Source organism: Lampris incognitus, chromosome 3 (genome assembly GCF_029633865.1).
Source record: "Lampris incognitus isolate fLamInc1 chromosome 3, fLamInc1.hap2, whole genome shotgun sequence".
NCBI lineage: Eukaryota > Metazoa > Chordata > Actinopteri > Lampriformes > Lampridae > Lampris > Lampris incognitus.
Genome location: NC_079213.1, coordinates 20152574 through 20178782, shown reverse-complemented (window position 1 = coordinate 20178782; position 26209 = coordinate 20152574). Strand labels below are relative to the sequence as shown.

General features: G+C 45.2%; 2 protein-coding genes across 2 annotated transcripts in view; both read left to right on the top strand.

Annotated features, from left to right (window-relative positions):
- trim24 (tripartite motif containing 24) overlaps positions 1-7439 on the top strand; it is a 36089-nt gene extending 28650 nt beyond the window's left edge. Inside the window, exons 15-19 of the mRNA XM_056276611.1 lie at positions 1814-2112; positions 4346-4469; positions 5165-5239; positions 5706-5867; positions 6146-7439. Of these exons, the coding sequence (XP_056132586.1) occupies positions 1814-2112; positions 4346-4469; positions 5165-5239; positions 5706-5867; positions 6146-6691 (1206 nt within the window). The 3' untranslated portion in view covers positions 6692-7439. The remainder of the gene's footprint in view (positions 1-1813; positions 2113-4345; positions 4470-5164; positions 5240-5705; positions 5868-6145) is intronic.
- Positions 7440-9433: 1994 nt separating this feature from the next.
- On the top strand, positions 9434-25964 carry LOC130109690 (fibulin-1-like). Its single transcript, XM_056276684.1, has 18 exons — positions 9434-9632; positions 10078-10186; positions 11515-11650; positions 12416-12557; positions 13383-13450; positions 13503-13557; positions 13898-13987; positions 14717-14854; positions 15180-15317; positions 16006-16149; positions 16436-16558; positions 17074-17199; positions 17850-17969; positions 18480-18611; positions 19707-19830; positions 22929-23065; positions 24071-24211; positions 25027-25964. Exons 1-18 carry the CDS (start codon positions 9578-9580, stop codon positions 25164-25166), a joined length of 2118 nt encoding a protein of 705 aa, XP_056132659.1. The 5' UTR covers positions 9434-9577; the 3' UTR covers positions 25167-25964.
- The last annotated feature ends 245 nt before the right edge of the window (positions 25965-26209 follow it).

The window sequence follows — 26209 nt, the reverse complement described above, 5'->3', positions numbered from 1 at the left end:
GTTTACAGCCAGCCACTGTGGGTCCCGGGGGGAATTTCTCCCGGACGACGCGGCACCCTGGTCTGCTGCCTGCCAACGGGCAGTGTTCCAGGACAGCGCTGGCGTTTTCACTACAGCCCCAACTTCGTGGCACGGCCTCCCTCAGTCTTACATCCCCAAGGACCTGCAGTCAGCCGGGTGCATCTTCATCCGGCACGACGCACAGCGTACCCCCCTGCGGCCCCCCTACAACGGCTCCTTCTGTGTCTTGGCGGTGGGCGCTAAGAACTTTGTGGCGGACGTGGGTGGTAAGCAGGAGCAGGTTTTGGTGAACCACCTCAAGCTGGCTCACCTGGACTTGGACAGGCCGGTTCAACTGACCCAGCCTCCTTGACGTGGACGCCCCCCTGCCCCTACATCCTTCAAGAGGAGCCGTTTCGGCCGCATTATTCGTCCACCGCCACTTTGATTTTTTTTTTTTTTTTGTCATGGGGAATTCTGGGGCGGGGGGGCGTGAGCAGTGACCTACTTGCAGTTTACATATTTACCAAGCGGACCAGAGACGGTCCCTTTAAGACAGTGGGAGGGGTTAGCAAGGGGGATTGTGGGTAGACACGAGGCTGAGGTTTTGTTATTGTAAACTGTTCACTTAAAATGAGTTGGAGTAAATAAACGACCCCACGGTTGTGTGGTCAAAAGGAGAAGCGGTCTCGTCTCCTTTCTTACATCTTCCACAATGAAGTTATTGTATTTGCCTGTTTGAAGTGCTGGCTGCACTAGTTACTTATTAAGGGCTGGTGACATCAGAGGGTGAAGTGAAGCGTCAAATAACCTACTTTTATCATAAAATAACAGTCTTTGGTACATATAAGTATTATTATTAAATGACTTTATTATTGACAGACGTTTTGGATTTTTAATATCGTATTCAATTTCTGCCTATAATTCATGTGTAGGGTTAGGGTATACATTTCAAAGATGGACAAATATCGAGAAAGAACATTCTCAGAATTATTTGTAAATGCAGCATACCAAGATCCACAAATATTCCTCGATTTACAAAATGTGTTAGGCTATCCATAAACACAAAATCCCTTAATCGTGCCTTGTAAGTTGGCATTTAAATAAATGTCCTTTGATTTTTACAAATAGACGTCTATTTGTAAATATTTGTAATTTGTAAAGATGCTTTATACTTTGCATGTGAATTTCTCATGAAAGGTCGTTTATAAATCTGCAGTTCTGCATGTGAAGTGTTGGCATCTGCATTTGTGATACACACATAAATGCCCCCCCCCCCAAGCCTTTTTTTGAGATTTGTTTCACTACTATGACAGTTGTTCTCACATTCATGGATTGTCCACTTTGCCATACAAAGACACACAGTAGGCTGCTCAGTATTATAGCTGCTAATGGAGTGTTATTCCTACTTCATATATGGAGAGAGATAATAGTAGAAAACTGATTGTTTTACTTTAAGGTGAAATATTGGGATTAATTTTTCTCAGTTGATGAGTGTAATGTGGCTGCACAATATGTTATTTGATTTTCATTCAGTAGATATGTTCCCCAGTGCTGAGACCACGTGTGTTCCCACTGACATGAGGTAGCATCCCATCAGAGCTTCTCCCCTGTCCCCCCCCACTCCATCGCCCCCATAATGTTCCCACAACTTGTTTGGGGGGAAAAAAGGGAGCAAAAAAATAAATTGCTGTTCACTTTCTAGTGGCTTGAATGTCTGTTTGTGTATTCAAGTCCATTGTTGTGTCCGTATCCAAGTATGTCGTCTTCGTTCTTTTTTCTTTTCTTTTCTTTTTTTTTTTTTTGCCTCCAGGTGCAGTCCAGTATTGGGGCGAGCTTACCGGACAGCAGCACTGGGGTGCAGTCAAAGCCCCAGCAGCAAAGGGTGTCCTCCCCGGATACAGCCCCAGGTCCCGACCCCAGCGGTGGGCAAAAACAGCAGCATCAGTCCCAGCAAGAGGCGACGCTGGAGAAGAGAGCGGAGCCGGAGGAGGACCCCAACGAGGACTGGTGTGCCGTGTGTCAGAATGGAGGAGAGCTTCTGTGTTGTGACAAGTGTCCCAAAGTTTTTCATCTTGCGTGCCACATCCCCACACTAAATGAGTCCCCCAGGTGAGGAACACACACTCAAAAGGTATCTTAAGGCTCATTTATGCTCCCTTTACGTATGTAAATAGATACGTCCGTTTCAAATGTTCTAAATCTAAACGTCACTGCCCACATACTTCCCATCCGTTTTACGTTAGCATGGTTGTTAAGCAATACATCCACTAGAGGGCAGTTCAGAGTTAAGTTCAGAGTTCACCTCCGAGTTCAGAGGTAAGGTGTCTAGGCTGCCGGAAATTTACACGAAGAAGAAGAAGCGAGCAAACATGGTGACGGTGAGGGAGCTCATGATCATTTATCTGTTGAAAAAGAGGCAGCATAGTAGACGGCGGTGGTCTGTGCGGCCATTAAATACATCGCGGCATGTGGACGGAGAATTCTTCTCCCTGATTTTACCTATGAGAGAAATTGACGACGAATGTCATTTCCAATACTTTCGCACAGCCTTTCCCCAAAAAGTTCCGCCATTTCTTCGTCTTCTTTGTTGTGTATTGCTGGCTGGTCGCGTGTGAGCTGTTAACTACACTACGCAACACTGCCCCCACGATTTCCCGTTGTATTTCCGGTGGTACTGCTCCGTTTGTACAGATCCGCAATCTCCCAGAAAACGTGCAGCAATACGGACGAAATGAACGCAGAGTATGGACAGAGGGCTCCGTCCGTATATGTATTTAACATTGAACATAAATGAGCTGTTAGGTGTCATTCAGTGTTAACAAGTGGGGCTTCACAAGCGGGGTTACAATTATCAGTCATTTAAGTCAATGTCGACTGCAGCTGCAGGTGGTGGCGCAAATTCACGTTTGCAGCGGCCTCACCCAGTACCGATGTGAGAAGATGGCAGCGCAAGTTAACGTTTGCGGCGGCCTCACCCAGTACTGTCCATGCAGTGTCTTTGTCCACATCTGTGTCTTAAGTTTTGTCCTCGTCTGATGGCTGGGAGAGTTTGGTCTGTTGCGTCCTGTGGGCCCAGGGACCATGGCCCTGCCGGATCTGCGCCTGAGGAGGTTACACCGAGGGCGGTCTGACAGGACACGGAAGCGGGACAGCTAAGCTAACTGCTAGCTAATGCAGATCGGCAGTTCCGATAAAACCGAGGGCGGTCTGGCGGCGGCCTTGCCTGGCGTTGACTGTGGTGTTTTTGGTGTCGTCGTGTGGAGTGCGGGGAGGTGTGTCGATGGTGTCTGGCTGGGAGAGCTGGCGTTGGATTGGCTGAGGGAGCCTGGTCTGCTGTATCCGGTGGGCCCAAGGACCACGGCCCCTGCCCAGAGCTGCGCCCGAAGAGTAAACACCAAGGGCGGTCCAACAGGACGCGGAAGCGGGGCAGGCTAAGCTAACTGCTAGCGCATGCAGACCAGCAGTTCCGACAGTCATCCTGGCTGGCGTTCGTTCCCCTGGACAATGATTTTTTTTTGGTTTAGTTTGGATATATGTGTTAGTTTGGATGTGTGTTCTTTTAGTTTTTGGATGTGTTTTTGTCTTTGTGGTGCACTGCTGTGGACTGGGGAGGGGGGTCGACGATATTTCGTTTCATTCATGTATGCAAGTACATGAAGTGAAATGACAAATAAAAAGTGTTCCCGATTTCCTGAGCTTTGACGTGCAGAATTATTAGACTTAATTTTCTGCGTCTTATATCAGTATCTTACCATTTTTTAGCTATACAGCAGGTATTTTAAAAGAAATTAAAGTGTTTTAGAGATCAATGATGAGGTTGATATCTAAAGATTACCTATCGTGAGAGCTAAAATTACAACAGTGTTGTGAGTATCAGAACGTCCCACTGGAGGTCACCCTTACCCAACTTCAACCTTCCAAGCACTGTTTAAGCAGATTTACTGACCTAAATCTGAAAAGTAAATTCACTGGCCATTTATCTTCTGTTGAACTACCACCTGTTTTCACCATCAGCAAGTCTATGCACTAACAAACAGCATTCATGCAGAAGCGTAAATAACAAGACACATTTGTCGTAGGGGATTTCTGAAGTGTTCGGTGTTGGGTACTTAAATATGTTATAACACAGGGGAGGACACACTCTGCAAATGATGCTTTTGACAACAATATCCAGCCCTCCTCAGGCCCTTGCGCGAAAAGTTTACAAGATGGGCGTCCACATTCCTGAACAAGCAGCTTTTCCAATGAATTCAGTATCTGTGTGTGTGTGTGCGTGCGTATGTGTGTGCGTGTACTCACTCTAATCCCCCTGTGTTCTCTGCCTGGAAATGTCTCCTCCCAGTGGCGAGTGGTTCTGCTCGTTCTGCCGTGACCTCATCTCCCCCGAGATGGAGTACAACTGTGACAACAAAGAGGCGACAAAGGAGGAGCCGGGCTCTGATGGATTGCCAACTGTGGAAAAAAGGGTACGGTCACCGCTTGCCATTTTTCTCTGCCTTTGTATTGATATAATTTGGTGGCCCCATTAACATTAGTCATTCGGGGGCGTCCGGGTAGTGTAGCGGTCTATTCCATTGCCTACCAACATGGGGATCGCCGGTTCGAATCCCCGTGTTACCTCCAGCTTGGTCGGGCGTCCCTACTCCCTACAGACACAGTTGGCCGTGTCTGCGGATGGGAAGCTGGATGTGGGTATGTGTCCTGATTGCTGCACTAGCGCCTCCTCTGGTCGGTCGGGGCGCCTGTTCGGGGGGGGGGGGGGGACTGGGAGGAATAGCATGATCCTCTCACGCGCTACGTCCTTCTGGCGAAACTCCTCGCTGTCAGGCAAAAAGAAGCGGCTGGCAACTCCACATGTATCGGAGGAGGCATGTGGTAGTCTGCAGCCCTCCCTGGATTGGCAGAGGGGGTGGAGCAGCGACTGGGACAGCTCAGAAAATAGGTTAATTGGCCAAGTACAATTAGGAAGAAAAGGGGGGGGGAAATCCACAAAAAACACACAACTTCATTTTACATGCATTTGCCTTAGCCAGGGAGACAGGATGGATTATGATAGGGTATGAACCTTTTGACCTCTACCTGTTCCCTCAATGCAAGTTGCTCCAGACGGGGGCATCAGCTAAATGCTGTGATAACACTGTTCCATCTTTTGAACCTGCAGAGATGTGAGAGGCTGCTGCTTCGTATGTTCTGCAATGACTTCAGCACAGACTTCCAGCAGCCTGCTTCTCCATCGGTAAGGAAACGGTTGTCCCAAAATGGACGGGCCTCTTCTTTGTTTCATGTAAACTGGCACCATTAATCCCATTTCACTCATAGTTAGGTTGGGAAACTGCAACAACACACAGGCCAGAGACTGATTAATTTTAGCAATATTTGGCCCCTGAAGACATCCATTCTACCAGCTACCCAGCGGGTAACCAAATAATGAAAATAATCAAATAAAGGCTGATTTGAGTTTTCTTGTGAAATCTAAAAAAAAAAAAAAACTAAGCCAGATAACCTGTGTATTATTAGACATTATTTAAGTCACTATTTTACATCTATATATGATTTGTAACTAAGGGAAAACATCTTTTATTGTTTTTTATTATTGTTAGTATTATTAGCCAGTCATCACTTGGTAATTGGTGATTGTGAATGTTTGGCAAAATATTTGTTTCCTTTATTTGTTCATTCATTTACTTATTTATTTGCTTTAGGAGACGAAGAAGTACAAGGAACTGATCAAGTGTCCAATGGACTTGTCAATTGTGAAAAAGAAGCTGGAGACAAAGTCAAAGGTGGATGAACATTACGACAGCCCTGAAGAGTTTGTTGCGGATGTCAGGCTTATATTCTTTAACTGCGCAAAGTACTACAAGGTAGGCATTGCCATTTAACCAAGATCCTTTAGATATCAGTTGAATCAATGACACAGTTTGTACTGCATGTATGTGATACTGAACACATTTTAACATTGTTTGTATTGTAAAAAGGGTGACATTTAAAGAAAACTTCTTTGTTTTTGTTTTTTGCAAACTTACATAATTTATGCCATTAAGATAACCAAAATCCTAAGTGGCACATATTTAGTAGCATTTATCAGCAACTGTTTTAGTTGAACATCTCTGTGTTCCGATGCTGCTGTGTTTTCTACCAGTCAACCTCAGAGGTGGGGTCTGCCGGACTCTACCTGGAAGACTACTTCGAGGAGCAGCTGAAGCTTCTTTACCCGGACAAGATCTTCCCCGGAGGAAGGGAGGAGCGGATGATCCCCCCCCTGGAGGACGAGATAGAGGATGAAGAAGAGGTGGGGGCAGAGGGAGGAATGGCTCCTGTCGAGGATGTGGCAGCAGTGGCCAGTCCAGCGGTGGAAGGTATCCCTCCTGTGGAGGAGGACCTTGCCACCCAGGAAGAAGAGGGGCCTTTGGTAGAAAGCGAGAAGGGTAAGACAGAGGAGAAGGGGATCGTCACAGGTGAAGGAATGACACCTGAGGATGGCGGGGCGCCTCTTACAGAGGTGGTAAAACAGGAGGTGAATGTTTCTGTGAATGACAGTGCAGCGGCTGAAATCGAGCCTGCAGACACGCAGCCAGAGGACACCCCGCCTGAGGAGCTCTCTCAGCTACCGATGGACAGCGATGATGCCAAGCCCTCTGACGCTGAGCCAACCCCGGCCAGCCCAGCCAAAGAACAGGAAGGATAGGCTGACAAAGGGGGGAAAAAAATAGATGAATAAAACTGTCATCAAGCTGAATGGTTTCAGTCTTCCCCAAGAGTGGCCCGTAAAGACAAACACAGGCCTGCATTTGCTGCAATCTTGACACTTGTTTTGTACTCTTTAAATTGCAATAGGAAAAAGGTACTGCAATACTGGATACATTTATGTAGCGGCTTAAATACATGCACACCGAATACAATTTACACTTATTGTTTTTTGGGGTTTTTTGTTGTTTTTTTTTTGTTGTTTTTTTTTGTTTTTTTTTTGTTTTTTTGTTTTTGTTTTTTTTTTTTGCTTGACCGGTTAAAGTTGTAATTAAGTACATGAAATTATTTTCTTTGATGACTAAAAAGCACACAGATGATATCCTTTGTGGATAGGGTGTATTTTAATTTATTATGAGGACTTATGAACATTACATTGCCATATAAGTAGGCATAATTGATTTATCGGAAACACAACTTTGATTAGTAACTGCATGCATAAAGTTTGAAATAATATAATTAATCATTTTTTCCATTCTCTTATATTTATGGACTTAAGCTCACTTTCAATATCTACAGTATTTGGGATATAGATGGATAGCAAGGTCTGTTTATGTTTTATTGCAATGTATTGTGTGATTTTAGTTGAATATGCTATGTAACATGTAGGGATACTGCAGTTTGTGTATAGAATGGAGTGTTATCTTGTTGGATATGGATAAAAAGACAGTTTGGAAAATGGCACTGCTCATTAGGAGAACAAACAGTTTTGGCTTCATCTTGCCCTCGCATTTATCTCTTTGACCTCGTTGGCGAGGTTACTTGTTTAAATTCCCAGCATTTTAGTTTGGTTGGTTTGTTTTTGTTCTCTTCTTTTTTTTTTGTATATATCAAGGGAACATTTCTCACAGACGTCGTCACTGTTATCAGTGGTAGATAATGGCTGAATACACAATAATCAAGCGGCTGTCAGAAAGCGTTGAAGATTGTGCTGTGTTGAGTTTTCCACGCCTCATCTGTGTCCCGGTTCCTCTTTAAAGTCTAAACAGGCCTTACTGATCCCAGAGCTCCCTGCTGAGATAACCGGACTGCAGCTAATCTCAAATGGAGGAGCCGGTGTTATAGAATTTTCCGACTCTCACCCGCAGAATCTGACTCCCCTTGTTGTGCACAGGTTACGGTTAGGGTTTGCGGGGTGGGGGGGTGGGGGGGGTGTTAGGGGTTAGGGATAGTCTAACCAAACCCAGCCTAACACCAAGGGGAGTCAAATTCTGCAAGGGAGTCAGAAAATTCTATAACACTAGTGTCATGCCAAGGTATACGTATCCCCTGATAGGAAGTGTGCGCTAAAGGGTCGTAGCAACAAAAGTAGAGGTCAGCTTGCTTCGACCCTGGTACCGTTCGATTCAGCAAAAACTGTGCCAAATTATGTCACCGTTGAAAATTGTGACCACACGGTCATCACTAGATGGCGTTGCCAAAAGACGAACACCCATTCAGATAGTCTCTCTGACCTGTTAACTACACCACTAACTAACCCTTAACCTAACTTCTCCTGGATCGCCACCTTGCCGTGGTGGAGAAGCTTGCGTGTACCAATGATCCCAAGAGCTATGCTGTCCGGAGCTTGGCTCCTGGTAGGGTCACCCAAGGCAGATGGGTCAAGGGGGAGGCTCCAGACGAAGCGCGATCCAGCAAAGACCTCAACCGTGGAACTGGCGGAAGATGTCGCCAGATAGATGAAGGTTGCAATAGAGGGTGCGCCCCAATCGTATTGATTCTCCATGCCATTGGACTCTGGTCACCCCCTGCGAAGGCCCGTGTGGTGGCTGCAGGCACATCAACCCCTCCACATAAAAAGCTGTCAGCGCAGGTGTCGTCCTATTATACGGCTCCAGGATCAGCTTCTACGCCCACCTGAGGACCCAGAAGGACCCAGAGGGAGGACGGTCATACTCAACCCCGAGTGACTGCCAATGATGATGATCCTAACTTTTCACACACCAAATCCATTCACAAACCTAACCACACCAAACATGCACTTAAACGTAACCGTGGTCACAATTTCTGACAGTCGCAGATTTCAGCATCACCGGTGTTGGCTCATAATTTCAGCCCATTTAACCAAAAATCACGCATCCCTTACACACTCTTGACCGTTTTACCATTCTCCTAAACATACCGTTGTAAGTTTTGTTCTTTTTTTTTTTACATGTGTTTTTTTCTCTTCCTTCCAGACAGCCTTTGTTTCCATTCATTTTAGTATGAAAATCCAATGTATGCTGTCGTTACGGGCCAGCACGGTTTGAAAGGAAGGCCCGGTAAACTTCTCCCGCAATTATAATGTAACTCGACGAAATAAATAAGGTGACTTAATGTTCACTGAAGGATTACCCGTCTCTAGCAAATCTCAAGTCTGTAAGTTGATTTTTATCCCGTACTGAGACGAATGGAATCCAATGCTTCCGGGGGCAAGTAGCTAGGGGAGACTCGTCCAACTCATCTGATTCGTTTTGACCGTTTCCTACGCTTTGGGAGATGACAGCGAGTAATGTGAGAGGCAATGGTGTTGGGCTTTCGGACGCAAAACACCGGCGTGGACGGTGCTTTAACGTTGTCTCCACCCCCCACCCCCATGCGCGCGCTCCGTAACCATGAATGAAGTTAAAAGTTAAAGCGGTGGCTAAGAGGGAGACTCCGCCCCCCCCCCCCTGCTGTGATAATGACGGGGAGCAGCGGATAGGAGAGAGCGGTCCCAAACAGACACACGACAATTGTTGGGACGCTCATCAATAAATCAATCGAGCCGCAAAAAAAAGAAGAAAAAACATATATTTATATATTTATATAGACACCGCAAGCAAGGAAACTATTTGAACTGAATTCAATGGAACCACTGGTCGTATTTTTAATGTCATTATACGGACTCCTGCATGCGCAAGGTAAGACATGACGGCCGGGGGTCTGAACACCGACAGCAGCAGGCTGACAAAGCTGAAGTCAGTCTCGGTAAAATCTCTGAAACCAGAATGGTAGCTGACCGAGCACAGGGTGATGTTGACATGTTCTTTGGAGGAGCAGGCTATGTTTCTGCCATATTATAATATATAGTCTCTCTCTCTCTCTCTCTCTCTCTCTCTCTCTCTCTCTCTCTCTCTCTCTCTCTCTCTCTCTCTCTCTCTCTCTCTCTCTGTATACCTGCAGACATTTCGTGGAGTGTGACAGTTTTATGTGATCTGACAGCACATTTTGAATGCAATTTAAACTAAGACTGTGGACATTATTTAGCAGTGCTGCAGCCCTGCTGTACTGTGTATCACAGGCTGTTGTGAGCAGAAAGTTTGCAGCAGATACACTCTGACCACACGCTTTGTCCCGACAACACAGAGTCGTCGCTGCCGACTATGCACGACTGTTGTCAGGATGGTAGGGAGCATGCCACGGGGGGACTAGACTGCCAAATACTACCCCACATCTCCCCCTCCCATATCTGCAGGTAAAGTCCCTTTTACACCCAGCAACACCTGGTTTCACCCCACACCCATATCTTCTAAGGGTGGCGGGGGGGGGGGGGGGCATATAGCGACACACAGTCCAGAACTGGACATGACTCATCTGCCGAGCTGTAGTCAGCCTACTAAAAAAAAAAAAGAAGTGGAGCTTTTTATTCCAAACACAGGATAACTTATGCAAGCCTTTGGTTGTTATAAATACACTATACCTGCCAAATCATAACAATTAAAGATGTCATGTGATTTTGCTCAAAAGGCAACTGTTGCTTGGTTTCATTGAACACACTTAAATTGGACTTTTTGGATCTTTTGATTTTTGGGGGGCTAGGTTGAATGACCCCTCCCCCTTATTACACCCATGCGCCCTTGTTACCCATCTGCTATTTGGTCAATGCTTTTCACCACACCTGTTTACAACAGGCTACCTTGGCGTCTTGGGTGCAATTTTTTTTTCAGCCTTCTGGAGTTGCTGAAGACTATCCACGATTTAGAAACGTCAGATCAGATGTTGAGCTGGTGTGAACATCGGGATGGGGAGTTTGACCGTCATTTCACACCACGATAAGAAAAGAAAAAAAATGTCTGAGCCCAGTTAACTACTCGGGCTTTGGAAAATGTGAGGAATCCTGAAAGTGAAGTGGCCTAGCATTCACAAGCAAAATATCTCTGTGAGTGAAGGTCCTAAATCATCTTCACGGTCCTCTGTTTAACCCTTGTCTACCAGACAGGTCTTGCTACAGGGGAACATTTCCACGCTCTAACCACATAGTGAGTAGGTAGTGATGATAGTGATACAGCCTCCGCTGTGAAACACCTGGACAACCCGCAGAGGTTGGTCAAGGAACATGTGCAGAGAGCAGGCAAGGATGAATGACCTGACGAACGGACAGATAGATAGATAACAGATACATACATAGGTAAACGATGTTATTACCAAGGGTGCAAATTGCAATGGGGTGTGCAATATGATAAACTTTGTTAAAGCTAAAAAAAAATTTTTGAAAAATGATGAATTTGTCTAGTTCACTCATTAATGTATGTGAACATTTTACTGATAAACTTGCTGAAGGTCATCTTGCTGAAAGGTCAATAGACACAGTATTGGGGTTATAGAAACACAGCCTGACGTCACCTGCGACTCTTAATCAAGACGACGGTCTGTGCATGTTGTGATTGACCACACAGCAGACATCTTCGCTGCTTCTCGTTCAACCCATGATTCATATTATAGTACCATGAAGCTGGGAGCTGAGTGGCCTTTGCTCATGCCGATTTTCTTTGGTTTGTTGCTTTCCCCTCGTGCACCACCCAGGATAGCCCAGGAGCAGTGCTGTATAGCGACGGCGTCAGACAAACGCTGTACCGCTGGTATCGACATGGGAAGAACACAAGGGGCCTGCGAGAGGCCCTTCTTTAGCGGAGAGCCCTGGGAAACCAAGCTATCCAAGGTGGGCTCTTTCTCTCCTCCCAAATGTCAGTACCTTATCTCTGCACACCTAAGGACTGATGCACTCATCTATGCCCATCTACATTTTATACTGAGCCATAAATATTATTCTCAGAATAGCATCTGAGATATCTCTAATTTTTACAGAACTGTCTATCTGTCTATCTGTCTGTCTACTGTATTTCCTTTTGCTTTATCTTATGTCGCTATTTCATCCATATATAACCACAGAGCATATATCTACCTGTTTCTATTTAGCTATTGTGTTATAATCAACTAAAACGCTATTGGCAGTTACTTAAGTGGCAACATAACGGGGTCATTGTGTAGCCAGTTCCTCCCCTAGAATGATAACATTCTCTCTCTCTCTCTCTCTCTCTCTCTCTCTCACTCTGTATTTCTCTCTCTCTCTCTCTCTCTCACTCTGTCTGTCGGTCTGTCTGTCTGTCTCTGTCTGTGTGTGACTATCTCTCTCTCTCTCTCTCTGTATTTCTCTCTCTGTGTCTATCTCTGCCTGCCTGTCTGTCTGTATGTATGTCTATCTCTCTCTGTCTGCTGTCTGCATGTCTATCTCTCTCTGTCTCTGTCTGTCTGTATGTCTATCTCTCTCTGTCTAATGACTGTCTTTCTGTCTGTCTATCTGTCTGTCTCTCTCTGTCTGTCTCTCTGTCTATCTCTAGCTCTCTCTCTCTCTCTCACTCTCGCTGTCTGTCTATCTGTCTCTGTCTCTGTCTGTCTGTCTGTCTGTCTCTCTCTCCTGGCATAGATGTGCTGTGACTGCTGCTTGTTGGGTCTGATCGCAGTAAGCCAGGGTCTGAGCTGTGTCCAGGGTCTGTCACTGGGGGGACAGTGTGAGCACGCAGCTCACATCTGCTGTGGCAAAACCGACATAGTGGAAACCACTCCAGGTAACAGATCCTCATCAGCTGCAGCTTGAGCGGTTGAGCTCGAGTCGGCGAAAGTGCCTTGAATCCTTTGTTGCAAACATTTGAGGGCCGGTGTTGGTGTTACTGAGCTCATCTTGGGCCTCGCGTGGAAGAAGAGCCGCTGGGTGTCTCTGAAGTTCAAAGAAGGCATTTGGAAAGCTGTTGTTGTGCTAGGCTATTTGCACGCATTAGGTGCCATTTGGCACCATACCTATTTTGATTTCAGCAGTGGTGAAGGCAAGACCTTGGTGTTCATTGAGATTTATCTCATGGATGGAGAATGGATTAAATTTAGCGGACCACTTGTACCAGAGCAGTAGTGTTTCTAAAATGGCTTGTTTAGATGGCCTTGGTTTGGCAGCCGTTGAGTAGGTTGTCAGATAGCGAGGCAAACTAGGCTACATAGACATTCAGCAGGCTGAGCTATACATACTTTGCCAAATGGTCCTTCAGTCAGGGCCAACTGGTGACCTGTCGGGGCTCGTATCATTTGTCACCCAGATGGCAAGTATAGCTTGCCTGCAGAAGGGAAATACAGAGTGACGGAAGAACATGTGGCAGAACATTTTAGTTTGAGTCAGCTTTTTGGAAAGAAAAATAAATCAATGTATTGCCGTTGCAGAACAAAGGCCACAGTGATAAGAGCAATAGTAAAAGGTCAGAGTTTTCTGTCTTGTGATGTAAAAGATGCTTTTGTTGTTTCTCTCTGTTTTCTTATGCATTGTGGGGAATGTTTTTTTTGTTGTTTTTTTGCAGCACTGTTGAAAATGTAGAGTTTGTTGCTAAAGGAGTTGCTCTCTTCCTTAGTTCCAACAACAGTGAAACCTGCAACGTCACTGCCGGTCCAGAGGAGGGAGATGCAGAGGGCTGCAGAGGTTTGGCAGCTTCATAACTTGATAATGTAATCTCCTTTGTCCTAATGGACAGTATAAGAAGAAGCTCAAGAACACAGTGGCTTTGTCTTATAACAGACAGTCAGTCAGTCAGTCAACTGCACTGCACATATGATGGTGTGCCGATGATCTAACTTGCTGATAGAAGGGCCATTCTGGTTGTGTGTGTGTGTGTGTGTGTGTGTGTGTGTGTGTGTGTGTGTGTGTGTGTGTGTGTGTGTGTGTGTGTGTGTGTGTGCATATGTGTTTGCTTGTATTTGTCTGCATTTATGTTTGTGTATCGCTGTCTTTGTGCTGCTGTTTTCGTCTCTGTGCATTGGTCATTGTGTCTGCGTATCTTTGTATTTATTTTGTTTGTGCATGTGTATGCACATTTCTGTCCAATTGTCTGTTCATTTCTTGGTGTGCCTGCATGTGTTGGCTTTTCAGAATCTACTTGCTCCCAGCTCTGTGTAGGCAATGGTACCTGCGCCTGCCACGACGGCTACCAACTGAAAGTAGATGGTGTGAACTGTGAAGGTAAATACACTGATCTGACAAAGCCTGATGAATCAATGATTTCCCCCTGAATGCAACTATCTATCTATCTATCTATCTATCTATCTATCTATCTATCTATCTATCTATCTATCTATCTATCTATCTATCTATCTATCTATCTATCTATCTATCTATCTATCTATCTATCTATCTATCTATCTATCTATCTATCTATCTATCTATCTATCTATCTATCTATCTATCTATCTATCTATCTATCTATCTATCTATCTGTCTGTCTGTCTGTCTGTCTGTCTGTCTGTCTGTCTGTCTGTCTGTCTATCTATCTATCTATCTATCTATCTATCTATCTATCTATCTATCTATCTATCTATCTATCTATCTATCTATCTATCTATCTATCTATCTATCTATCTATCTATCTATCTATCTATCTATCTATCTATCTATCTATCTATCTGTCTATCTATCTATCTATCTATCTATCTATCCATCCGTCCATCTGTCTGTCTATGTATGTACCTGTCTGTCTGTCTAATTAAAAATTATCACGACAACAGAGATGTGAGCGCACAATAGATACATACAAATACTACAGTCTATCGAAAGTCACGAAGCCAAAAAGTAAGATTGCTTTTTTTCTTTAATATGTGCTCACTTCAATGAATCAATGCACAATTAAAGCAACAACTTAATCAACTAACAACTTATTTGTCTTGACTGTTGTGTTTTTTTTTATTCCCCTAGACGTTAATGAATGTTTGACCAGCAGTCACAACTGTATCTCGGGCCAGGTGTGCATCAACACTGAGGGCTCCTTTCGCTGTCAGAGGGAAACCAGCTGTGGCACCGGTTATGAGCTCACCGACCACAACAAATGTCAAGGTTTACACAGAAACCCTTCACAGAAACCGGATTTTTTTTTTTTTTTGCAGCATCGATTACTGTCATTTCCAGTTCCCAAGAGTGTTTCTCATCGGTAGTGAAGTTCCAGACTGGTATTCCAACACAGGGAAGAAAACCCTGCAAGACGTGTTGACTTTCAGGGAAATTCAATGACATTCTCCAACTCTCTTTATTTTTAAATGGATCATTTTCGCTCAGTCTCTCAAGATAGCGTCTAGTGGTCGATGCTATGTTACGTACTTCTCATGTTCTCTTGCACGGTGTGTCTGTGCTAAAGCTGCTCTTGTTCTTCTGCCCCTGCCAGATATTGATGAGTGTGCTCTCGGGATCCATAACTGTGCAAGTGAATTTGTGTGCAACAACACAGAAGGCTCCTTCCGCTGTCACCCGAAGCAGAGCTGTGGAGATGGATTCCTTCAGGATGCAGTGGGCAACTGCATCGGTGAGCTTGGTGCCATACGCATAGAAACACATATGGATATTGTATCGTGATCATCTGTAAGTCTTAACTACTATTGACAGTTACTAAAAAGTTGATATAGGGGGCGTCTGGGTAGTGTAGCGGTCTATTTCGTTGCCTACCAACACGGGGATCTCCGGTTCGAATCCCAGTGTTACCTCCGGCTTGGTCGGGCGTCCCTACAGACACAATTGGCCATGTCTGCGGGTGGGAAGCCGGATGTGGGTATGTGTCCTAGTCGCTGCACTAGCGCCTCCTCTGGTCGTTCAGGGCGCCTGTTCGGGGGGGAAGGGGAACTGGGGGGAATAGCGTGATCCTCCCACGTGCTACGTCCCCCTGACAAAACTCCTCACTGTCAGGTGAAAAGAAGTGACTGGTGACTCCACATGTATCAGAGGAGGCACGTGGTAGTCTGCAGCCCTCCCCAGCTCGGCAGAGGGGGTGGAGCAGCGACCGGGACGGCTCGGAAGAGTGGGGTAATTGACCAAGTACAATTGGGGAGAAAAAAAAGGGGACGGGGGAGTTGATATAATGGGGCTGTAACATGGCTAGCAATACACCACTAGTAGCCATATGCACAGCATAGGCTATGGATTCACCACATGTGCCAGTTAAAACCCATGTTAGTTTGTTGAGTGCCGCCATGCTCATCGTAGCTTTGTCTAATCAGATATAAATGAGTGTATCGCCCTGACAAGTCCATGCCAGCCTGGCCAGACATGTTTCAACACAGTAGGCTCTTACACCTGTCGCAGAACCACCGTTACCTGCGGACGAGGGTATCATCTAAATGAGGATGGCACGCGATGTGAAGGTACATAAGCTCATTTTCCGTCACTGCCTTCACGGTGTGTCTGTTTGGAGGTTTTATATGTCCAAAGATGTCACGGCTCCCTCATCAGACTGTAGTTTGTGTCACTGAGGAGATGGAAAGTAACTCCGCTCATCACATGTGTGTTGTGTGCATTTACCCTTGTACCCTGTGACCTGTGTCTGTCTCTTTCCATTTCCTGTTTTGATTCACCCTCCCAACTTTCTCTTCCTCTTCCCCACTCTCTGTGTCTGTCTATTGCGCACTTGCTCCCCCTGCCTTCTTTTAGATGTAGATGAATGTCGGGCAGGCAACGTGTGTGGGGACCACGGCTGCATTAACTTGGTGGGCTCGTACCGGTGTGAGTGCAGAGTTGGCTTCAACTTTAACAGCATCAGCAGGCTGTGTGAAGGTATGCTATTTGGACATCTTATTTCAAAAAGGCAGGACATTTTTTCCTCTTTTGTATCCATGCGTTGAACGTGAAAGAATGGACCTGTGCCACATTTAACACAATACCACATGCACGAAAGGTAAACATCTCAAATCTGACGAAATAAAGCAATGAATGGGGCAAATTTTTTGCTCCGATTCAGCAACGTTCTTAAGCTTAGCATAGGCTTTCATTCAGTAGTCAGAGAGCCATTGAATGGGAGAATGACCTGGTGATGTTCATCTTAGCAATAAATGTCAGGAAAAACAGACAACAAAAAATAGCTTTAAAATTGAGGAAATGTTGAGGGACAGTGTAGGAAAATGTGAAGAAATACAAGAATCTTAAAATGTGAGTCATGAAATAATAGATTTTCCAGGTTGTGCAAAATCAATCCGAGACCCCATTTGAAGATAGAGTGCATTGGCTTCTCTTGCAAATGTATGATTTTAATTTTCTGACCTAACCACTGTACCATCTGCTGCCCACTACAGATATCAATGAATGCAGGCATTATCCAGGACGACTCTGTGCCCACAAGTGTGAGAACACAGAAGGGTCCTACCAGTGTAGCTGCACCATAGGCTTCCAGCTGGCCTCCGATGGCAGGAACTGTGAAGGTAAACCCACATTTCGCTACCCTATATTTACACAAGTAGGCTATATATATATAAGTAGATTTACGATTTACATGATTAGTTCCTTAATGCTGACCTGAGCCCAAAATAAATTGTGTATCTGATCACTTTGGATCCTTGCATGAGAAACAAACCTTTACATTGTAATGTGACCTGGGTCCCAGTACAAGGCAAACATTTGTGCGGTTTGGGTCCTCGGCTGAACAAATTTTAGTAGTTTTATATAGAAGTGAGAAGTCCACCGGCTCTCAAAAGTGACACCTATTGCTAAAATTTCACAGATAAAACCGCATAAGGAGGAATTTCTTTTCAATATAGCTGAAGTAAGTTAATTATGTAAGGAATGCCTGCAAAATGGACATATCGTGTTGCAGAAATAACATTTTTAGGTCAAGAACTCCTACACCAGTGTATGTTGTGTGAGAATAGTGAATGCTAAGAAACAGCGCCTTGCTTTACCAAGGCTTGGTGGTATGCCATGTACCACATAAAATGGTTTGAATTTGGCCCGCGTCCTATGACTTTCACTTTCTCCTGTTTCTGTCAGTTGCAAGCTAGCGAATGAGTCTAAATGGCAAACAATCTGTCCAATTTGGAGCTGTGGAGCATAATACTGTATGTATCACCGACAGATGTGAACGAGTGTAAGGCCAACCCGTGCAGCCAGGAGTGTGCCAATGTCTACGGCTCTTACCAGTGCTACTGTCAACGCGGTTATCAGCTTAGCGACATCGATGGCATCACCTGTGAAGGTACTACTGGGCCCTATGGTGCCATATTAGTACCGTATTAGACATTTCGCTACCGTGCTTAGCCAGCGCAGCTTACATCAAGTAAACACATCATTGTTTAGTGTCTTACGCAAGAGCAGTGTTGCAGAACACACACACACCGCCGCTGTGTCAAATCCGTGACCTTTGGGCTAACTAATTTCTAGGGCAACCGAAATTGTTGTCGATGTTAAAGCCAGAACTGAAACCACTAACAGGCTGTTACTCAAGTGGGTTGTAACAATAACACAAATTTGACAGGATGAATGCTCGCTTGCATGTAGACAGTCAGTGCAAATCCCCATTTACATCACTTTTGAGCCAAGCATGAATCCGAGCTAAGTATAAGCAGAGCTAGTAGTTTAGCCGTGCCTAGGTAATAGGGTGTTCAATTCAGTTGCATGAGTTATTTTACATTTTCAAACAGGCATTGTATTTCATTCCCCGTGATACACGCCGGATGGTTTTCCTCCACTTGTTCTCTGCCGCCAGACATTGATGAATGTGCCCTGCCGCGCAGAGGCCATGTGTGCTCCTACCAATGTTCGAATGCCCCGGGGAGTTTCTACTGTACCTGCCCCCCCACAGGCTACACGCTAGCTCCAAATGGACGCACATGCCAAGGTCAGGAAACAAAACCTCAGTGCTGTTACACACCCTTATGCTCCTCATTTGCTCCTCATTTGCTTTCTGTCCTCATTTGTCACATATGTGTATATCTGGGGCGTTTGTGGATGTCGGGCCAGAATAATGCTGCAAGATTGTAACCTAATTTACACACAGTTAACATTTACAACTTACAATTAACTGGCATGGTAGGTTTTTTTTTTAACTGTCATTCAATGTAACCTATATGTTCTGGTCACAACTCCGAAGCAGAAACCACATCCACGCAGATACATCGGGTTCAGGCGACAAATGTCCTGTTTATTATTGTCTGGCAATGAACCAAAACAACAGTTGGTCAAGTTCGTTACAATATGAATAGTCCTCCAGCTCCATCTTCGCCACAATCATCACGGAAAGGGCATGACGTTAAGGACACCCCCCCCCCCATTTTCTCCCCAATTGTGGGGAGTGGGGCCAATTTCCTCACTCTTCCGAGCCGTCCCAGTCGCTGCTCCACCTCCTCTGCCAATCCGGGCAGGGCTGCAGACTACCACATGCCTCCTCTGATACATGTGGAGTCACCAGCTGCTTTTCACCTGACAGTGAGGAGTTTCACCAGGGGGACGTAGCGTGTGGGAGGATCAGGCTATTCCCCCCAGTTCCCCCTCCCCCTCGAACAGGCGCCCCGACCGACCAGAGGAGGCGCTAGTGCAGCGACCAGGACACATACTCACATCTGGCTTCCCACCCGCAGACACGGCCTATTGTGTCAATAGGGACACCCGACCAAGCCGGAGGTAACACCAGGTTTCGAACCGGCAATCCCCAGATTCGAATGGGCAATCCCCAGATTCGAACAGGCAATCCCCAGATTCGAACAGGCAATCCCCATGTTGGTAGACAATGGAATAGACCGCTACGCTACCCGGATGCCCGAGGACATTTTAAAAGAATATAATCTTACCTCTTGGTGAAAAACCATTAAAGTGAATGGCCACCCTTCAAAGGCATGTGAAGTGCCTGCATGCCCTTGATTCTGCTAAACTGGTATAGTAGATTATTGACCAGCTATTACCGAGCGTCTAACCGTTGTTCCTTCTCTGTACCTAGACATTGATGAGTGTGTAGCTGGCAGCCACACCTGCTCTATCACCGAGAGCTGCTTCAATGTGCATGGTGGATACCGCTGTCTGTCCCTCCAGTGTCCAGCAAACTTCCGACAAGCAGTAGAAGGGTGAGCGCTGACCTGCAGGTCACCCAGATATGATTACTGTTTGGTCTCAAATCGACCGATTAACCTCCAGCTGTGCATGATGCATCACACCCTCTCTTAGAGTCTTTCATTTTACACTTCATTTTACTTTTCATCTACACATTTTACTCTCTTTTTTTGTGTTCATATGCGTGTTTGATTTTTTTTCCTTTCATAACCCATGTTTTCATCCACTTGTGAAATTTCTGCCATAATTAGAAATGTCACAAAAACTTAGTGGTGTTAATCGGTGTTTCCGTCGCTTGGTGATAAAGCGAATACCAAGGGTGTCAGAAAACCAATCTGTTAAAATGGGAAAAGGCTTTCTCGAGTTGATTAGTGCAGGGCAAGCTTGTGCTCCACTTTCAAAAAGAAAAGAAAAGAGAAAACAAAGACATGTATTGCAGGTATTCTAATGCATCATTCAACGGTCATACAGCATCCTCATCCATGGGAGTTTCTGGATAGGTTTACGGGAGGTTTCGGTGAAGAGTGACTTTCCAGACAGTCTTTGGATGCATCATTTCAGACCGTCACTTTTTCATACTTTTATTCCCCAAATGCGTTTCTATTGCTATCTTATTACACGAAAACGTCACGAACGAAAACACACCAAGCAAGCTTTCTGCAGTGTAAGGGAAAGGGAATCATTTCTTAAATCAAAGTTTGTTGTTCCGATCTCAATTTATGCAGTTTCATTTGCATAGAAAAGACGTGGCTCGAAATCCAGTTTCTCTGTGGTGGTTTTTTGGGGGGGGGTTTGCATGTGGGTCTTGTGGCTGGGTTCTGTAGTGGTGGTCCTGGATGCGGATTTGTTTGGTTGCGACTCACAATTGGCGTCCTTTTGCTCTTTCTCACACACACACACACACGCACACACAAAAAACGTGCCACCATTTTTGCATGATCATCACTTGTTATTTTTGGGCCAAACTTAGTTCCCCCCCCCCCCCATCCTTGCGCTCTTCCCCTTCCAGCCATTGCGAACGCGTCACTTGCGCGTTCATGCCAGACCCTGCGTCATGCGTCCCGCTGCCGCTGAGGCTCTCCTTCTACAGCGTCGCCGTGCCCGCCGACAGCCGCGTCCCCGTTGACGTCTTCCAGATGGGGCCGTCCAGCTCCGCGCCGGGGGATGACGTGCTGGTCGACATCGTCTCCGGAGATGAGGAGGGATACTTCGAAGTGCGGTGGCGGGCCCTCGGCGGAGTGATCACCCTGCGCCGGGCCCTGCCGGGGCCCCGGGACTTCTCCCTGATGGTGGAGATGAGGCTGACGCGTGTGATTCTCGACACGCGCCATGGGACGACGCGCCTCTATGCGGCCAAGCTTGCTGTGTTCGTCACCCATGGGGGGCCGACGGCCCGTTAGCATCTGGGATGTGGATTAGACGAGACGGTTCTGACCTGTAGAGGTGGCGGGTGGGAATTAATTAAAAAAAAGGGGGGGGGCCGATCGGAGGTTGTTCTGTAATGTGATTCTGATACTTCACAACTTCAACTCAAAGGGGTTACCGCACTGTAGCGTTAACATTATTCTGGCTGCTGTGACTTGCTTTACCGCTAGGTGGAGCTCATTAACTATGATGCATATCATGAACTCTTGATTGCCTGATGAATTGCCGTCATCGACATTGGCAGCGGCTGAATCTACCTCGTATCTTGTGTGGCAACATCACATTTTGTATAACTCCCTGTATTAATGGTGTGTTCGCAATAAAAAATAAATAAAATCAACATCGCAAAGGCGGAATATCAACTCACACTCCACCTATGTGTGTTTTTTTCCCCCCCGTGCTCTGGTGTGATCATTAATAATGGTGAATTCAAGTTTTCCTATGGGTTCTCTGCGCCAAACAGACTCACCATAGGATCAAAGATGTCCCGCATCTGTGAATAGTAAGAAAAATAAGCATGCCACTTATTTATGGGCACCTGAACCCCAGCCAGCATGGGGTCTCAATTAGTGGTGGAGCGGTGTTACAGCCCATATGATGGATGGTGCTTTTACTTTTACTGTTGGGTGGTTATCAATCAAATTATTCTTCAGTAAAGGATACTAAAAGACCAGTAGCCATGTTGGCCGGCCATAAACATGTGGGCCGACACACTTTCCACTTTTCGTTGGGGTTTTGAGGTTTAGAGCTTTTAGAGCTATTTGGAAATACACACATGTTAAATATAGATGATTAGCATTCGCTCAAGTGTTTTGATCTTTGTCCTTGTCCGTATAAGGAGTTAATTTCCATAACGCTCAACATACTCATTTACCTCATTTTTGTCATGAATTATCTCTGAAATACAGAGCATCTGGTCAGCAAAAGTATTTTCACTTTCGACCAACAGTTTGAATCACCTACTGTCTTTTTAGGAGGAACATATTGGCAGTTGTCAATCGTCTTCTTTTTTGGAATGAACGTTTCCAGAGTTGTTTGGAAACACAGATGATTAGATGATTGATCTGGATGATTAGGGATTTCCTGCAAGGTTTCTATGTTTATTCTCCTTCTTACGGTGGCTTGCATAAGTCCCTCATGCGATCTCCTCAAAGGACATGCGATCTCTGTACCGTCCTGTTGGTGCTACACTGGGCCCTTCTTCTTCTCTGGCATCACGCTGGCATACGATAACAAAAGGTCACTTCTGTGGTTGTTGGCCTCAAACGTACCCACCAACTCGAAACCACCTGCTTGCTGCTAATTACAAGTCTCCATTCCCTCAGCAGCCTTTGAGGTTATGTTTAAAGTTTTCTCCTCAAAGATCCCTCGCTCCCATTCCTACATGGGTTTTTAAGGTTCTGTTTTTTTCGATAAAACCACAGAGATCCTACGGGGCAACTCAGATGTTGACAGATCCTTAATGTAATTCCACTAAAAAGCAACGATGAACCTCAAATTAATTGCATGGTAGTCTCCACACCTTAGATGTTGGAGGAAGGAGCTGTAAAATATCATGCAATGTCATTTTGTTTCGAACCCGTGTCTTTTTCGGTCTGTCATGTCTATTGCCTCGTGACTCTATCCCCCTCACTCGACCATCTTTCCTTCCTTCCCCTCAACCCTCATCTGCCCCTCCCATACACAGAAATGATGGCTCGGGGTTGCTACGCTGCGCGAAGGCCTGCCAGCTCAACGACGTCGGCTGTGCTCTGCAACCCGTCCAACTCATCACCCACACCATCCTTTCTCTGCCCACCCTCAGTGAGCTCAGTGCACCAGAAGGTAAGATGGATGACGGCAGCTTGGAGTTTGCAAGAGCACGCTTATCACTGGACGAGGTCGTCCTTTTCCAAACCGTCAGCCGGAGAAAGTCACTCTGCAATGGTTTCTCCTCCCTAACTTGTTTCTGCTGGGTGACATCAAGAGAGTCACCTCCATCCAGTACTATAGCTGGCCAATGATAGATGGATGCTTGTGCCAAGCAGTTCTCTGGTCTGAGTGTGTTTGATTATAAGTGTGTGGAGCGGGGTGCTGCTGAAAAAGAGCGACCATGTTTGGTCTTTTTCATAAGAGCAGAAGAGCAATTTATCAAAAATAACTTTGTACATGTGTATTTTCATGTGCATACGCACACTGTGATAACTTGTGTATATAACATGGTGCATACAACCACCAGCTTTGCTTTCTCTTGTGCTAGTCTTCCACTGAGCATCAGGGATAATCAGTTATTTCAAATGAATACGAAGCAACTCAACATCCATCCTGGGTTATGGAGGATTAGGTTAAACAGCCTATACTTTAAAACCTAATCCTCTGATGCAGTATGTAATATCAGGCCTTTAGAAGAGAATATCCCGGCAGCTTTGTCTCCCATCATTCAGTTACCTGTACTGGATGTTTTGCCCATACTATAGATGATCAATCTTCTGTCATGTATGCATAAATGTATTCATTTTTGTGCATGTGTCCATACTTGTGTGGGGGATGTGTGTGTGTGTTTGTTTTCTTGCAAATTGTGTGTCTCTGTGCATGTATTTGTGTCTTAGTGTGTGCTTGTTTGACAGTATATCTCGTGCTGTACCACTGACTTTTTTGGAAACGCAAATAATTTGCAAGCTCAGCCACATTAAGACATTCCAAAGTACATCCCAATACAACAGTTTTGCAATGCAGTTCTATCTTCTTATTCAGTCATTTTAGAAATCCGTATAAGCATTTGAAGAACCTTGGGTGTTTAAACATGAGAGCTTTAGACTAACATAATTTCAAATCTAATTTGACCGACAGAGATAGTCTTCTTGAGGATGATGACTCCAACTAACCCTGCTCATCACCCTGGTGCCACTGACGTGTTCTTTGACATTGTGACTGCAGATGACCAGCAATCTTTTGATGTGGTGAAGCGCTTTCACTATGACAGTATTACGGGTAAGCAGAGAGGTTCCACGACCACTATAAGACAGGGCAGCTGTGGCCTAAAGGGTAGAGAAGCAGGCTTGTGACCGGAAGGTTGTCGGTTCGATTCCCCAGACCAGCAGGAAAGTGTGTGTGTGTGTGTGTGTGGGGGGGGGATGGCGCCCTCCCCTCCCCTCCCCCCCCCTCAATACCCATGGCTTATGGGCCCTTGATCAAGGCACTTAACCCAACCTGCTGCTCAGTGGCCAAGAGTGAAGACTGTGGTTTTACTGGGCAGCTCCCAGGTGTGATGTGCAGCAAGTCACGTATGCCATTTTTAAATAAAATACTCGTTACGCCTGTGCGTGTGTGTAAGTGCACATGCGCAATTTGTGTGTGTTCTTGAGGTTACGAGTGCGTTTGTGTGTGTGTACATGCTTGGGTTTATGAGTGTGTCTTGGTGGGTTTGTGAGTGTATGTGCATGATTACATTTGCTGATGTGATAAATGCTAAATTCACACAGGTGTTTAAAGCATTTGGGCTTTGGTCACATTTGCAACACTATCGCTTTATGTTACATTATTCGGAGGTTCCCATTCCCACTGGGGACAGACACCCATTCTAAAATTGTATATGCATGGTAGTGTTGGATACTAAAAGCATCTGCTAAAGATCTGATCTGATCTGTTCGTTTTTTTTTAAAGTAGAAAAAAGAGCTGCACTCGTACAGGAAATATCTGTTAAATTTGTTTTTAGGTACAAGTTTAGGCAGCAGAGGTCAGATGGATGTATTTTGGCAACACTTTTGTCCCCCACTTTTCTCATTCTGATGCATGTCAACCTGCAGGTATTGTGCGGCTGGTGAAACCCATCACTGGTCCCAGGGACATTGTGGTGGAAGTGGCCATGAATTATGTCAAGTCCGGAGTCTTCTCTCATCGTAACATCATCGTCATCCACATCTTCATTTCTGAGTTCTCGTTCTAAACTCTGAAGCAAGCCGTGACAAGTTTAAAGTACGGATTGAAATGTTGCACTGGTGGCACAAAACAGACCTGAGCAGAATATATTTTGAGTACAGTTTTGATACCTGAATAAGGTTAGCCTTACTTTGTTGTCTTGCCATACAATTTATAAATAACAAAAAGCTGATGCAGCACGTGGATGATAAGACAAACCAAGCGATTCACACATTTACTGTAAGTATTCGAAATGTATTGCATTATTCGATTACTGTTTTGGCTTGTCTGTGCTATTGTGTTTATTGGGGACAGCACACATTTGTGTTACTATCCAACATAACTGCTGATATTGACAAAATATTAGATCTTAACACGAATATTTAGTATGTGTTGTCCCAAACTATAGGCACTAAAATGTTTTGAAAATACAAGTTTATTTAAGTGCATGAAACGGAATAATTAAGAGTGGTGAGGGGACTTCGATGTGGATAAAATTATGTATGAATGCTTTCTGTTGCCACTGTGATGTACTGCTGGTTGACCTGTGGATCTGCTCACTTTTTTTTTAATAATGTCTGATTTGGAGGAATAGACGTAAAACATCCGAGATAATAAACGCAGAATGTATTGAGTTGCTTTTAACAGCTGTAAGTAAATGTGAAAAGTGCCGCTGACTGCGCCAAGTTTTGCTTTAAGAATAATTTGATTTTAAGACTGCTCCGGTCTTTTAAAGGTCAATATGTAACTGTGGGCTCCACATACCATCTGTACCAAACTGCCAGATCTTTGTGATTTCAAAACAAAACGAAACAGTAGATTCCAATTTCAGGGTGTCTTTTTCTTACTTGACCATCAATTACCCATCTTTTCACTGCACGCACACCATTCAAAATACGATCTGACTGTCCCGTGCTTTAATGCCCTTACGTAATCTCCACCTAGAAACAGTTTGGGAGTAGTATTAATTTTGCGATCCATAACCACTTCCTCGTTGCGTCGCCAACGAAAGCGCAGAGCGACCACAGGGCGAACATGTCAAGTATTCGGCTACACATGGTGTGGTTTAGT

Bases quoted from the DNA above. Each gene is read 5' to 3' on its own strand.
- LOC130109690 (XM_056276684.1), top strand. From the start codon at position 9,578: ATGGAACCACTGGTCGTATTTTTAATGTCATTATACGGACTCCTGCAT. The intron at 13,558-13,897 runs GTCAGTCAACTG...TTGGCTTTTCAG, and splicing joins TTATAACAGACAGTCAGTCA to AATCTACTTGCTCCCAGCTC. The intron at 18,612-19,706 runs GTCAGGAAACAA...CTCTGTACCTAG, and splicing joins AAATGGACGCACATGCCAAG to ACATTGATGAGTGTGTAGCT.